This window comes from Lepidochelys olivacea, assembly GCF_965140295.1.
Source record: "Lepidochelys olivacea isolate rLepOli2 genome assembly, chromosome: 7".
NCBI lineage: Eukaryota > Metazoa > Chordata > Testudines > Cheloniidae > Lepidochelys > Lepidochelys olivacea.
Window position 1 is genome coordinate 76,906,071 of NC_140417.1, and position 14,613 is coordinate 76,920,683.

Consider the following 14,613-nt stretch of genomic DNA (forward strand, 5'->3'; position numbering starts at 1 on the left):
TTTTCCAATTCTAACATATCTTTTTTTGAGATGGGGTGACAAGAACTGCACTCAGTATTCAAAGTGTGGGCATATTACAGATTTATATAGTGGCATTATGATATGTACTATCTTATTATCTATCCCTTTCTTAATGGTTCCTAACATTCTGCTAGCTTTTTTGATTGCTGCTGCATATCGAGTGGATGTTTTCAGAGAACTATTCACAATTACTTCAATGACACTTCCTTGTGTGGTAACAGTTAATCTAGACCCCATCATTTTATATGTATAGTTGGGATAATGTTTTCCAATGTGCATTACTTTGCATTTATCACCATTGAATTTAATCTGCCATTTTGTTGCTCAGTCACTCAGTTTTGTGAGATTCTTTTGTAGCTCTTCACAGTCTGCCTGGGACTTAACTATCTTGAGTAGTTTTGTATCATCTGCAAATGTTACCTGTTTTTCTGGATCATTTATGAATATGTTGAACTGCACTGGTCCCCAGTGTAGATCCTTGGGGGACATCGCTATTTACCTCTCACCGTTCTGAAAACTGACTATTTATTACTACCCTTTTTTTCCTATATTGTAATGAGTTACTGACCCATGAGAGGACCTTCCCTCTTATCCCATGACTGTCTACTTTTCTTAAGAGTCTTTGTTGAGGGACCTTGTCAAAGGCTTTCTGAAAGTCCAAGTACATTATATCCACTGGATGACCCTTGTCCACATGTTTGTTGACCTCTCTCAAAGAATTCTAGTAGATTGGTGAGGCATGACTTCCCTTTATAAAAGCTGTGTTGACTCTTCCCCAACTAATCATGTTCATTGATATGTCTGATAATTCTGTTCTTTACTATAGTTTCAACCAATTTGCCTGGTACTGAATTTAGGCTTACTGGCCTGTAATTGCCAGGATCATTTCTGGAAACTTTCTTAAAAACTGGCATCACATTAGCTATCCTCCAGTTATCTGCTACAGAAGCTCATTTAAATGAAATACTACATACCACAATTAGTTGTTTTGCAATTTCATATTTGAGTTCCTTCAGAACTCTTGGGTGAATATCATCTGGTTTTGGTGACTTGTTACTGTCTAACAAAAACTCCTCTACTGTCATCTCAATCTGGGACAGTTCCTCAGATTTGTCACCTAAAAAGACCAGCTCAGGTGTGGGAATTGCCCTCATATCCTCTGCAGCGAAGATTGATGCAAAGAATTAATATAGCTTCTCCGCAAATGGCCTTGTCTTCCTTGAGTGTTCTTTTAGCACCTCCATCATTCAGTGGCCCCACTGATTATTTGGCAGACTTTCTGTTTTTAATGTATTTTTTTAAAATGTTGCTGTTAGTTTCTGTGGGTCTTTACTCTTCAATTTCTTTTTTGGCCTTCCTAATTATACTTCTATACTTGACAGAGTTTATACTTCTTTGTATTTTCTTCAGTAGGCTCTCATTTCCAATTTTTAGAGGATGCCTTTTTGCCTCTAGCCACTTCTTTTACTCTGTTATTTAGCCATGGTGGAACTTTTTTGGTCCTCTTACTATTTTTTATTTATTTAGAGCATACACTTAATTTGAGCCTCTAGTATGGTGTTTTATAAAAGTTTCCATGCACACTGGATGCATTTCACTCTTGTGACTGTTTCTTTTAATTTCCATTTAACTAGCTTCCTCATTTCTATGTAGTTCTGCTTTCTGAAGTTAAATACTACTGTGGTGGGTCTCTCTGGTATTTTCCGTCCCACAAGGATGTTAAATTTAATTACATTATAGTTGCTATTACCGAGTAGTTCAGCTATATTTATTTCTTGGACCAGATCCTGTGCACCATTTAGGATTAAATCAATAATTGCCTCCCCCCTTATGGGTTCCAGGACTAGTTGTTCCAAGAAGCAGTCATTAATGGTGTCTAGAAAATGTATCTCTGCATCTCATCCTGAGGTGATATGTACCCAGTCAAAAAGGAGACAGCTGAAATCCCCCATTATTATTGAGTTTTCTATTTTTATAGTCTCTATAATCTCCTGGAGCACTTCACAATCACAATCACCATCACCATCCTGGTCAGGTGGTCGGTAGTATACTGTTACTGTTATACTGTTATTATTCAAGCATGGAATTGCTATCCATAAAGATTCTATGGGAACTTAAGTAAATACTTCCCCCATCTGGCCAGTGGAGCTTGAGTAAACATAGCTATGCTTAAAAAACAGAAAAAGTCAGCTTCCACTAACATGGCTTTGTTGTGCCAAATCAGCTTTGTTTATCACCAGTATCCTTGAGTGAAGTCATCAGAGCCTGGGATTAGAGTGTGTTTAGTGAACTGTTGCTGCAGAACCAGAAGAGGAACCCCAGAACACTGTCAACGTGCAGCCTGCAAAACGAGTGGCTATTTTTCCTTTCATATTTTCCTCCAAAATACAATAAAAACATCCTAGGAGAAAAAAGCCATGAAGACTTATAATTGAACTGCATAGGATATTTAGGTCTGATAGTACTTCTAAGACTGTTCATAGATTCATAGATTTTAGGTCAGACCAAACTACAATCAACTACTTTGACACATCATAAATGCCAGAAAATTTCACTCAGCAAGTCCTACAGTGGCAAAACTATTCTTCCTTACTATTCCTTTGAAGCAGAAAATGTGTCTCAGCCCAATCTTCCCTTCCTTTGTAGTCCTTTGAGCATTCCTCACTCATTTGAGTAATTCCAGTGATCCAGGTGCAGAGGTACACAAGGGTAGGAAGTACTCACAAGAATAAAGATTGCAGCATCAAGCAATATATGTGTGTAAAGTGCTATGTTGGCTTACAGAGATGTATAAATGATGATTAAAGATGATAATATTCCGGAGGAGGAAAACGATAGCTCACCTGTGGCTTCACATGAAGTTAAATGACATCGATGACACCTACGCTACCAGCACTCCCAGCTACCTTCGAGACACCACTGACTTCCTGAGGAAACTTCAATCCATCGGTGATCTTCCTGATAACACCATCCTGGCCACTATGGATGTAGAAGCCCTCTACACCAACATTCCACACAAAGATGGACTACAAGCCGTCAAGAACACTATCCCCGATAATGTCACGGCTAACCTGGTGGCTGAACTTTGTGACTTTGTCCTTACCCATAACTATTTTACATTTGGGGACAATGTATACCTTCAGATCAGCGGCACTGCTATGGGTACCCGCATGGCCCCACAGTATGCCAACATTTTTATGGCTGATTTAGAACAACGCTTCCTCAGCTCTCGTCCCCTAAAGCCCCTACTCTACTTGCGCTATATTGATGACATCTTCATCATCTGGACCCATGGAAAAGAAGCCCTTGAGGAATTCCACCATGATTTCAACAATTTCCATCCCACCATCAACCTCAGCCTGGTCCAGTCCACACAAGAGATCCACTTCCTGGACACTACAGTGCTAATAAACAATGGTCACATAAACACCACCCTATACCGGAAACCTACTGACCGCTATTCCTACCTGCATGCCTCCAGCTTTCACCCTGACCACACCACACGATCCATCGTCTACAGCCAAGCTCTGCGATACAACCGCATTTGCTCCAACCCCTCAGACAGAGACAAACACCTACAAGATCTCTGTCAAGCTTTCTTACAACTACAATACCCACCTGCAGAAGTAAAGAAACAGATTGATAGAGCCAGAAGAGTTCCCAGAAGTTACCTACTACAGGACAGGCCTAACAAAGAAAATAACAGAACGCCACTAGCCGTCACCTTCAGCCCCCAACTAAAACCTCTCCAACGCATTATTAAGGATCTACAACCTATCCTAAAGGATGACCCAACACTCTCACAAATCTTGGGAGACAGGCCAGTCCTTGCCTACAGACAGCCCCGCAACCTGAAGCAAATACTCACCAACAACCACATACCACACAACAGAACCACTAACCCAGGAACTTATCCTTGCAACAAAGCCCATTGCCAACTGTGCCCACATATCTATTCAGGGGACACCATCACAGGGCCTAATAACATCAGCCACACTATCAGAGACTCCTTCACCTGCACATCCACCAATGTGATATATGCCATCATGTGCCAGCAATGCCCCTCTGCCATTTACATTGGTCAAACTGGAAAGTTTCTACGTAAAAGAATAAATGGACACAAATCAGATGTCAAGAATTATAACATTCATAAACCAGTCGGAGAACACTTCAATCTCTCTGGTCACGCAATCACAGACATGAAGGTCGCTATCTTAAAACAAAAAAACTTCAAATCCAGACTCCAGCGAGAAACTGCTGAATTGGAATTCATTTGCAAATTGGATACTATTAATTTAGGCTTAAATAGAGACTGGGAGTGGCTAAGTCATTATGCAAGGTAGCCTATTTCCCCTTGTTTTTTCCTACCCCCCCCCCCCCAGATGTTCTGGTTTAACTTGGATTTAAACTTGGAGAGTGGTCAGTTTGGATGAGCTATTACCAGCAGGAGAGTGAGTTTGTGTGTGTATGGGGGTGGGGAGGTGAGAAAACCTGGATTTGTGCTGGAAATGGCCCACCTTGATTATCATGCACATTGTAGGGAGAGTGGTCACTTTGGATGAGCTATTACCAGCAGGATAGTGAGTTTGTGTGTGTGGTTTTTGGGAGGGGGGTGAGGGGGTGAGAGAACCTGGATTTGTGCAGGAAATGGCCCAACTTGATTATCATGCACATTGTGTAGAGAGTTGTCACTTTGGATGGGCTATTACCAGCAGGAGAGTGAATTTGTGTGGGGGGGTGGAGGGTGAGAAAACCTGGATTTGTGCTGGAAATGGCCCAACTTGACGATCACTTTAGATAAGCTATTACCAGCAGGACAGTGGGGTGGGAGGAGGTATTGTTTCATATTCTCTGTGTGTATATAAAGTCTGCTGCAGTTTCCACGGTATGCATCCGATGAAGTGAGCTGTAGCTCACGAAAGCTCATGCTCAAATAAATTGGTTAGTCTCTAAGGTGCCACAAGTACTCCTTTTCTTTTTGCAAATACAGACTAACACGGCTGTTACTCTGAAATCGATAAAATATTAAGTATTCTTTCTCTCTATGGATTCTGTAATTGAGTGAGAAAGGGCCAGGTAGTTATTACTGGTGGGGGGAAGGCTGTTTCCTACTGCAGTAAAGAGTTTGTCAGGTCTTTCATTATAAACTTAGATCATCAGGGTTTCTCCAGAAACTGGTCCATGATGAAATAGAGGACACAGATTCTCACACGTCTTCCTACAACAGTGGCTGCAGCAAGTGTTTTTTGGCAGAGTGGTGTCCTCAGACTGCTGAATTGGAATTAATTTGCAAACTGGACACCATTAAATTAGGCTTGAATAAAGACTGGGAGTGGATGGGTCATTACACAAAGTAAAACTATTTCCCCATGTTTATTTCCCCTCTGCCCCCAACTGTTCCTCAGACGTTCTTGTCAACTGCTGGAAATGGCCCACCTTGATTATCACAACAAAAGGTTTTTTTTTTTTTTTCCCTTTTCCTCTCCTGCTGGTAATAGCTCACCTTACCTGATCACTCTCCTTACAGTGTGTATGGTAACACCCATTGTATCATGTTCTCTGTGTATATAAAATCTCCCCACTGTATTTTCCACTGCATGCATCCGATGAAGTGGCCTGTAGCCCACGAAAGCTTATGCTCAAATAAATTTGGTTTCCTTTTGGATAATTTTATCTACTGACCAGGTTCATTTTCAGTGCTGTGGTTAAGAATTTCAGGTCCTCCCTGGAGTGGCCATTGAATTGGCAGACAGGGATCCCACTGACAGTGCACTACTGAGACTACTTCCTATTTGTAGGACTATTGGGGTGGGGGGAATGCACACATTCATAAGTACTGTTTAGGGGTTAGTGTGCAGTTTAGGCATTGCTTTTAATTAAGTGAAGACAGCAGGTCCTCCAACATTACTGAGGTTACTGTTCAGGTTACAGAAAGATTCAATACTAGGTGAGATCCATCTCCAAGAGGACAAAGGGAGCCCCTTGAGGGATCTGGTGCAGCGAATGACCAGGGAAAGTGAAGCTGCTGCTGGGCATCTCATAGATAGTTCAATAGAGTTTCACCTGTTAAGTAGTGGCTGCAGACTGTGGACCTGATTTATCACCATGTTGCACAAATCAGGGCCGGCTCTAGGCCCCAGCAAAACAAGCAGGTGCTTGGGGCAGCACACTTTAAGGGGCGGCATTCCGGTGCCGGCCATGCCGCCCCTAGAAATGTGCCCCCGCCGCCCCAGCTCACCTCCGCTCCGCCTCCACCCGCTCCCCTGAGCGCGCCGCCGCTGCTCCGCTTCTCCCCGCTCCCTCCCAGGCTTGCCGCGTGTGAAACAGCTGTTTGGCGCGACAAGCCTGGGAGGGAGGGAGGAAAAGCCGAGCGGTGGCGCACTCGGGGGAGGCGGCGGTGGTAGAGCGGAGGTGAGCTGGGGCGGGGAGCGGTTCCTCTATGTCCCCCCCCCCCCGTTACTTCCTGCGCTCCCCCCCTCGCTCACCTCCGCTCCGCCTGCTCCCCTGAATGCGCTGCCTCTCCCTCGCCTGAGAGGGAGGGGGGAGAAGCGGAGCGGCGGCGTGTTCAGGGGAGCAGGCAGAGCGGAGGTGAGCTAGGGTGGTGGGTTGCGGGGATAGTGGGGGGAGCTGCAGGAAGCCATGGGTGGGGGAATGCTGCATGCCCTGGGGAGGAGGCGGGGCTGGGGATTTGGGGATGGGGTGGTCATGTGTCTTCTCCTTCAGCTGGTGCCCCGCAGTATGGGGAGACACCAGTCGCATACAGAGTGACCTTGCATGTACTGTACGTGCGCTCCCCCGCAATTCTGCACTTGCATGCCTTACTGAAAAGATAATGGCATGCCAATGCTTATAGATACTAAAGTGCTGTTCTAGATGAAGAACCCATGCTGTGTACCATTAATCACCAGGTTGCCTGAAACAAAGAGGGGTTTGGTTCAGGCATTTATGCTGCAATGACTGAAGCTTAACAGCTGCTTTTGCATCTGGCACGTTCCCAGTATTAGCTGTATTGCAGATGCCTGATCTTGTTTCCATATAGACAGATTCAAAACCCTTGCACCACAAGCTGACCTGAATTCCATCCAGGTGTCTGGCCCAGTCTGGGTCCCCAAGCTCACGGTAGTGCTATGTATGATGGAATGCTCTATTACCTCAGGTGCCTGAGAACATTCCACAACAGAAGCAGTTGGTTCACAGAGCAATCGCCCAGTGGCTAAGGAAGGCAGTGCAGGAATGGTCATAGCCATGGCACACGTAGATCATGTAGCCATGATCCTGCCCACTATCACAGCGTATTTGGTAGGAATTGTGACCCATGAACCTCTTGGTGCCAACTGGCAGAGAGTGCATGGGGTGTTTATAGTTTTATGGGTCAGGTATATGCATATTAAGTTTACCAGAGGCATGTAAGGTCTCCACCAAGAGCTCATAGGTCATCATAATCATTGTGAAATGTATGTATGGATAATATTTAAGGAATAATGTATCTGAACTGAAAATTATACTCTTAAGTTAAAGCAGGTCACTAGAAGGTGATAAACATGACCCTGTCAGGTAAGAGGGAAGAGACTCTTATCTCTCTTGGGATGGTTGTGTGTGCATTGCATATTGTTCGCTTCACAATGCAGGCCTATCTACGGGCTAAGCCAAATGCTAATCAAGAGATTTTTAAATCAACTGGAAAGAAGCACACAGGAAAAAAGCAACCACCAAGGGGACACCCTGATTATGAGTAAAGACAATGGATTGTGGGATGTAACTGGGTGGGGGGTATGAAGACACACATGAGATCTTTTCCACTGAGGAGACAAGCTGACAGTGTGACTTGTCTTATGAAGGGAAGATCACAGCCAAGCATGTGATGGAAGGATTCTGGGTGAGCTCTTACTCTATAAGATGTGACAAAAACTAGTTAAGTAAGTCCAGATTCTTGAACACATGTTATGTTTTTCTTTTAAGTATAACCATTTGTTTCCAATATTTCAATTTTCTGTCACTTGAATATCTATACTTTCTTAAAGATTTACTTCTTCTCACTATATACTTATCTGAGTGCTGTGTGTTAAGCAGTGCAGTGATGTGGCGTAACTGGTAAGCTGGGGTGTACTGTTCCATTACTACTCATACAATGTTAGAATGTCGGTTTAGGTAGCAGGATTGGCCTCACAATAACTAGTGACCTTAGAACTGCTATAGCTTCTATTCTGGATCTTGCACAAAGTAATGCAGGTCAGATTATGGGGGCAATTTGTTCCATTCTGCCTTCATAGAGACTTCAGAATAAAGGAACTAGTACTGATTTAGCCTTAGCTACAGCCCAAGGCCTTGATCAGGGTTGATTTAAGGTGGAATTATCCCGATTTATCTACCTAACAGAGCTGCTCTGAGAATTAGATAAGCTTCAAATATGAAGAACATTCTATAAATGCTAATTATTATTATAATAATACTGTCACTTATAGATACCATTAGTGTGCGTAAACAACACATGCAGATAGAACTCTATGCATTCAATTGTGGCTTTAGCCCACAGCGCCATATTGGAGATGATGTGCCAGGAAGGGTGGCTCCTTGAACTCTCTCTCAAGTCAAGGCGCAATCCAGTCCTTACTGTATTTCTGTATTTAGGAGCTTAGGCCAAAAATGTCAAGTTTGATTGACTAAGATTTCGCAACCTATTTAGGCTCCTAAGTAAAAGTGGCCTTCCAAATTAAGAGAGTTGTAAGAACTCGGCACTTCTGGAAATCAGGCTGCTTTTATTTAGAAGCTTAAATATGGAATTAGGTGTCAAACTTTAGGCAACCAAGTTTGACATTTTTGGCCTTTTGTATGTATGTATTTTATATTAGATAAAAGTCAAAGAGATGTATACACAAGGATAAATTATCACAGCATTTCCTGCCACCATACATTTAATTTCCAATCAAACTTTTTATTAGTACGGTAGAACAACTCAGTGTTTAGTATGCTTATGTTTCCTTTATGAGAATCCAGCTCAAATCTGAATTTTGGATGCTGGACAAAATTAGTTTGATGATGTCAATTCCGTTTCCTAGAAGATAGTTGCCTGTATCATTAAATAGCTCCCTATGCTATAATTTGGCAAAAGGAAGTGTCTACTAAGAAATTCAGAAGTGTGCAAACATGAACACTGAGTCATCCTACAGCTGGCCAGTGTTGGTAACACTCAAAGAATAGTTTATGGAAGGTTACATTATTCAGTATTTAGCTCAGGATAAGCGGAAGACTTTGGTTGCATTGCTGACTGTCTATTACTCTTTACAAGAACTCATGATAAGGGACACAACATTTCTAATAATTCGGAATGCCTAATTTGTTTTTACTTTGTTTATGTTGCTTGAAACACAGCTCTCCTGAAAGAGTGTTTTTACAGTGATACCCAAGACACTTTAAATAACCATTTTGTTGTTATTTTTTCAAATGCTGGTTGGATAGACCAGGAGTGAGTACGTGTAGTACGTACCAAAGAACTCTAATGGGTGCTAAGGGACAGTATTACACGGTGAAAAACAAGATAGTGGAAGCTCTGGCATTTATGAAAGTTTGCTTAAATGAAGAATGCAGTCCAGTCCTACTGGATGCCTACTTTCTTCAGTCAAAACACAATAATATAATGGAATTAAATCAAAACTGATCCAAACATCAAACAAGATTGCTAAAATAAATATACTGTCCACAGAGAGTCCTTTCCATGTAAAGGAAAGTTGGATAACATTGAATATATTAAGTATATTTTCTAGCTGGTTATTCACAGGGGCTGATTCACCACTGTTACTTCAGTTTCATGCCAATGTAAGTCCACTGATATCACTGCAGTTACACTAGTATAAACCTGGAGTATTGTAGTGGTGAATCGGACTCACAGACTTTAAACACTTCCGTTAGGTGGGTGGAATGTATTTTCTCTATTTTTTTCTTCAGGTATATTTACACATTAGTTAGTGTTGATTAATCTTACCTTTGTCGCTGCATCAACAACAGCCCCTTGATTAACAAGAACCTCTGCCACATTGACTTTGTCCTCTTGAGCAGCCAGGTGAAGTGGTGTCAGTCCACTCTGTAAATTAGGGGCAACAAATGATCATCTTGCAGAGGAGACATATTAACATTATGAGCCAACATTATGAGCCAATCAACACTTATACAATTGCACTGATCTTAATTACAGGTTTCAGAGTAGCAGCCGTGTTAGTCTGTATCCGCAAAAAGAAAAGGAGTACTTGTGGCACTTTAGAGACTAACAAATTTATTTGAGCATAAGCTTTCGTGAGCTACAGCAAGGTGCCACAAGTACTCCTTTTCTTTTTACTGATCTTAATGAGGTTGCAGCTTGTTAATGAGGGCAGAATTTGTCTATCTGTTTACTGTTTAAATTTGCTCAATTACGAGACACTGCAATTTAAAAGCATAAAATACACAGCGAGCTAATGTTTCCTATACAAGGTACAGAAGTTAAACAAGGAACATTATGTAATATTAAATATGGAGCAGATATTACACTACAGGTTTTTAACACAAAAGCTCAAGGTTATTTTCTCCTGGCTATTTCACTCTCCTGATATGAATGAGATTAAAAGAAACATCAAACAATTGTTTACATTCCTGCCAGTTTGCTAGGAGTAACACTCACTCACTCAGATTTAAATCCTGCTATTTACAGTGTTCTCTTATATATGAAAATGAATGTGTAAATAGCACATTCTTGTTTTTTCAGTTCCAAGGCACATTGATGTGCTGTTCTATGGCAGCTGTTATTTCCTTCTCTTTCACGGCTCATTGATGAGCTTCCGCCTCCAGTTGCTTTAGCTCCAAGGTTCTCTGATGTTCTCTCTCTTTTTCTGCTACCTGCAATCGGTACAGCTCTAACTTTGTAACTGCTTCGCTCGCTCTCATATTTATGCTTTTTCTGCTCTTATTTCCTTTTCCCGAAATAATCAAATAAAAAATAACAAAAGTGTAATCTTTTCTTGGTTGTATTCAGCCACCACACAAAGTCTCACTTAAAATCACTACACCAGTGTATGAAGTGCAAATCTCACTCAGTACAGCAGGCTGTGCATTTCACCCTGTTCGCTGCGCCAATGTGACATGCCCCAGAATACAGTCTGAACTGGTGGATCATTGTGCCCCCTTAACTCTCCAGCCTGGTGTGCACTAGGCCCTGCTTTGCTGTGTGAGCTGCCACTCCGCCCAGTCACCCCAGCCCCTAGCATGCAAGTCACCCCCAGACAAATACCAGAATGCTATGCCCAGCCACTCTTGAATTACATACAGGGTGACACCTGCATATCCCCAGTCCCAGCCTTGCAACTCAGACATGTACCGTTTTGTACTGCTCAGTAACTTATTAAGCAATACAAGCTCATAAATTCTGTCATTTTAGCAAAGAAAATGAATATGCACCAGGCCTTGTTAACCTGAGTAGATTCCCCAAGCCCTTCAGCCAAAACCACACTGGCTTAGATAAAACATCAAAATAAGTTTATTAACTACAGAAAGACAGATTTTCATTGATTATAACTGGTATAGGCATAAAAGGTCAGAATTGGTTACAAAAAGAAATAAAATGATAAAATTCCAGTCTAATTCCTAAACTTTACCAAGCTAAGTCAAACGTGAAGGAATAAGGTTTCTCTTACCCAAAAGCTAACAGCAGTCTGTACTAACTGGAAAGTTTTCCAGTTAGGATCCCTCCCTCCAGTTCAGTGATGTTTCTGTCCTCCAAACAATCTTGATGCCTTCAGTATACGTGGGGGAAGAGAGATGGCCAGGGGCCTTTGTTCCCCCTTTTTATATGTTGACTCTTTTTATTGAAAAAGTCCTTGCTGTGTCATGGGGTCAGGCAGCCCCATTGCCTATGTGCTCTGCACTCAGTCCTTCACATGAATTGCAAATTCTTGCTTGCACCTTCTGTATACGTGCAGCTTGAGGGGACAGTTCTTTGTTTATAGTTCTTGTTATTTCTAAAGAGCTAGTCTGTGGACATTCCCCAGATTCATGTGTTTCAGTAACAAACATACAGCAAAATCTCATAACTCCATATATTATGATGGTACACACGTTACCAGGACAGTAATACGTAACAGATTATGACTTTTCAAACGATACCTCACAAGGCATACTTTGTACAAAATATATCATAACCATTTACAAGTGGTGAATATGAGGGTACAAGGTGTTATTTTTAGGTACAGTCTGTCACCACATAAAAGCCAGCATCTGTATTTAGTGGTAGCCACAGATGCTAATGAAGGACCATGAATAGTTTTAAGGTTAGAATAGGAGAAATGAAGCATAGGCTTCCAAGTGTCATATGAAGCCCACCCAGAGACTCAGAGGACACTGAGCCATTCCACCTGCCAAAAGCAAGGAACGATTTTTGTGAGAAATTTCTCACTCTCATCTTCCTAGTCTTGTCAGATAAATTCATACAGAAACCGCACTGTACAATTATACTGATGGAGATGAGGGCATCTAGGGAATTAGGGATGCACATTTACTGTAGACATTATCACTGAGTAGACTTCACAGCCTGTAAACCCTTTGGCAGATGTATAAACAGAAAATCAGTTCACTTCCTTTCCAATTCCCAGGAGAAAGCATGTGGAAAGTCGCAGTGCTATAATGGAATGCCCCGTGGGAAGTGGAATCGCTTACATTAAGAACAAAATCTCAGACAACCATACTGCTGATAGCCCATAAAAAAATCAGCTTCTCTTGACAAAGTTAGGTGCTACTACTGCTTAATGGGAGGCACATGTAGAGATCTGATAAAATGGCGGGAGCCAAGCCCACTAATAACCTGGAGTCAAGAAGAAACTTCCCCAATAGGCATGTTACAACAGAATTGTCCATTATGGGGGAGACGGGGAGGGTTTACATATTCATATGAAGCATCTGGTACTGGAGAATGTCAAAGACAGGATACCAGAAAAATGGACAATTGGTCTGATCTAATATTGCAGTTACTATGTTCTATTTTCTGCTAGAAGAAATGATGACAAATTCAAACACCTGTGTGCTTTTCATAGAATCACAGAAATGTAGAGCTGGAAGGGACCTCAAGACATCTAGTCCAGCCCCGTGCACTGAGGGAGGACCAAGTCAGCTTAGACAAGTGTTTGCCAACCTATTCTTCAAAACCTCCCCAATGATGGAGATTCCACAACCTACCTTGGTAAGCTATTCCACTGCTTAACCATCCTTATAGTTACAAAGTTTTTCCTAATATCTAACCCAAATCTCCCTTGCACCACATTAAGCCAGTTGCTTCTTGTCCTGCCTTCAGTGCACATGGAGAACAATTGCTCACCATCCTCTTTATTACAGCCCTTTTTATATTTGAAGCAGTTATCAGTCCCCCCCTCTCTCTTCCTTTCTCAAGACTAAATGTACCCATTTTTTAAAATTTTTCCTCTTAAGGTTGGGTTTTCTAAACCTTTTGGTTTTTTTTTGTTGCTGTCCTCCGGACTCTCCACTAAGTCCACACAATTCCTAAAGAGTGGGGCCTAGAGCTGGACACAGTACTCCAGCTGAGGCCTCACCAGAGCTGAGTAGAGGTGGACAATTACCTCCCATGTCTTACCTCCCATGTCCCATGTCTATGACATTCCTGCTAATACACCCCAAAATTATGTTAGCCTTTTTTGCAACTGCATCACATTGTTGACTCATATTCAATTTGTGACCCACTATGAACCACCTACCAGTTATTCCCCATTTTGTAGTTGTGCATTTGATTTTTTCTTCCTAAGGGTAGTACTTTTCACATGTCTTTACTGAATGTCATCTTGTTGATGACAGCCCAATTCTCTAGTTTGTCAAATTCAGTTTTTGAATTTGTTTTGTTCTGTCCTCAAACCCCCTCCCCCGGCTTGGTATCATCCGCAAATTTCATAAGCATATTCTCCACTTTGTTATTTAAGTCCCTAATGAAAATATTGAATAATACAAGACTCAGGACAGACCCATGCTGACCCCCATTAGATACATCCCCTCAGTTTGACAGTGAACCATTGATAACTACTCTTTGAGTACTGTCTGTCAACCAGTTTTGTACCCAACTTACTGTAATTTCGTCTAGACTTTATTTCCCTAGTTTGCTACTGAAAATGTCATGTGGAACTGTCAAAAGCCTTACTAAAACCAAGATGTATCACATCTACAGTTCCCCCCATCCACCGGGCTGGTAACATTATCAAAGAATGTACTTAGATTGGTTTGACTTGTCAAAGTATGTAAATTTCAAATCTCATAGAATCAGATGATGCAAAATTCACTTGTTATCCCCTTTTCTTACTAGTCACCATATTTTTTTTTCCTGAGTGCAAAAATAAATAAATAAATGCAAACTTACCTTGTTGCTAAGATTCACATTAGCATTTCTAGTAAGAAGCAATGACACCATGTCCACATGGCCTTCCTGGGATGCAAGATGTACAGGGGCAATACCCTGTCTGGTAATAGCATTAGCATCAGCACCATATTCAAGCAATGTAGTCGCTATATCCATCTGGTTTTTCTTGGCAGCTATGTGCAGTGGTGTATAACCATTCTGTCAATATAAAACAT

General features: G+C 41.8%; 1 protein-coding gene across 2 annotated transcripts in view; it reads right to left on the minus strand.

The window, feature by feature from the left end:
• The window catches only part of ANK3 (ankyrin 3), a 455,299-nt gene that overhangs the window by 112,589 nt on the left and 328,097 nt on the right, over nt 1-14,613 (minus strand). For both annotated transcript variants that reach the window (XM_084635421.1, XM_084635422.1), the window contains exons 17-18: nt 14,399-14,596; nt 10,001-10,099 (exon numbers count right to left, since the gene is read on the minus strand). In XM_084635421.1, coding sequence (XP_084491547.1) covers nt 10,001-10,099; nt 14,399-14,596 — 297 coding nt within the window. The remainder of the gene's footprint in view (nt 1-10,000; nt 10,100-14,398; nt 14,597-14,613) is intronic.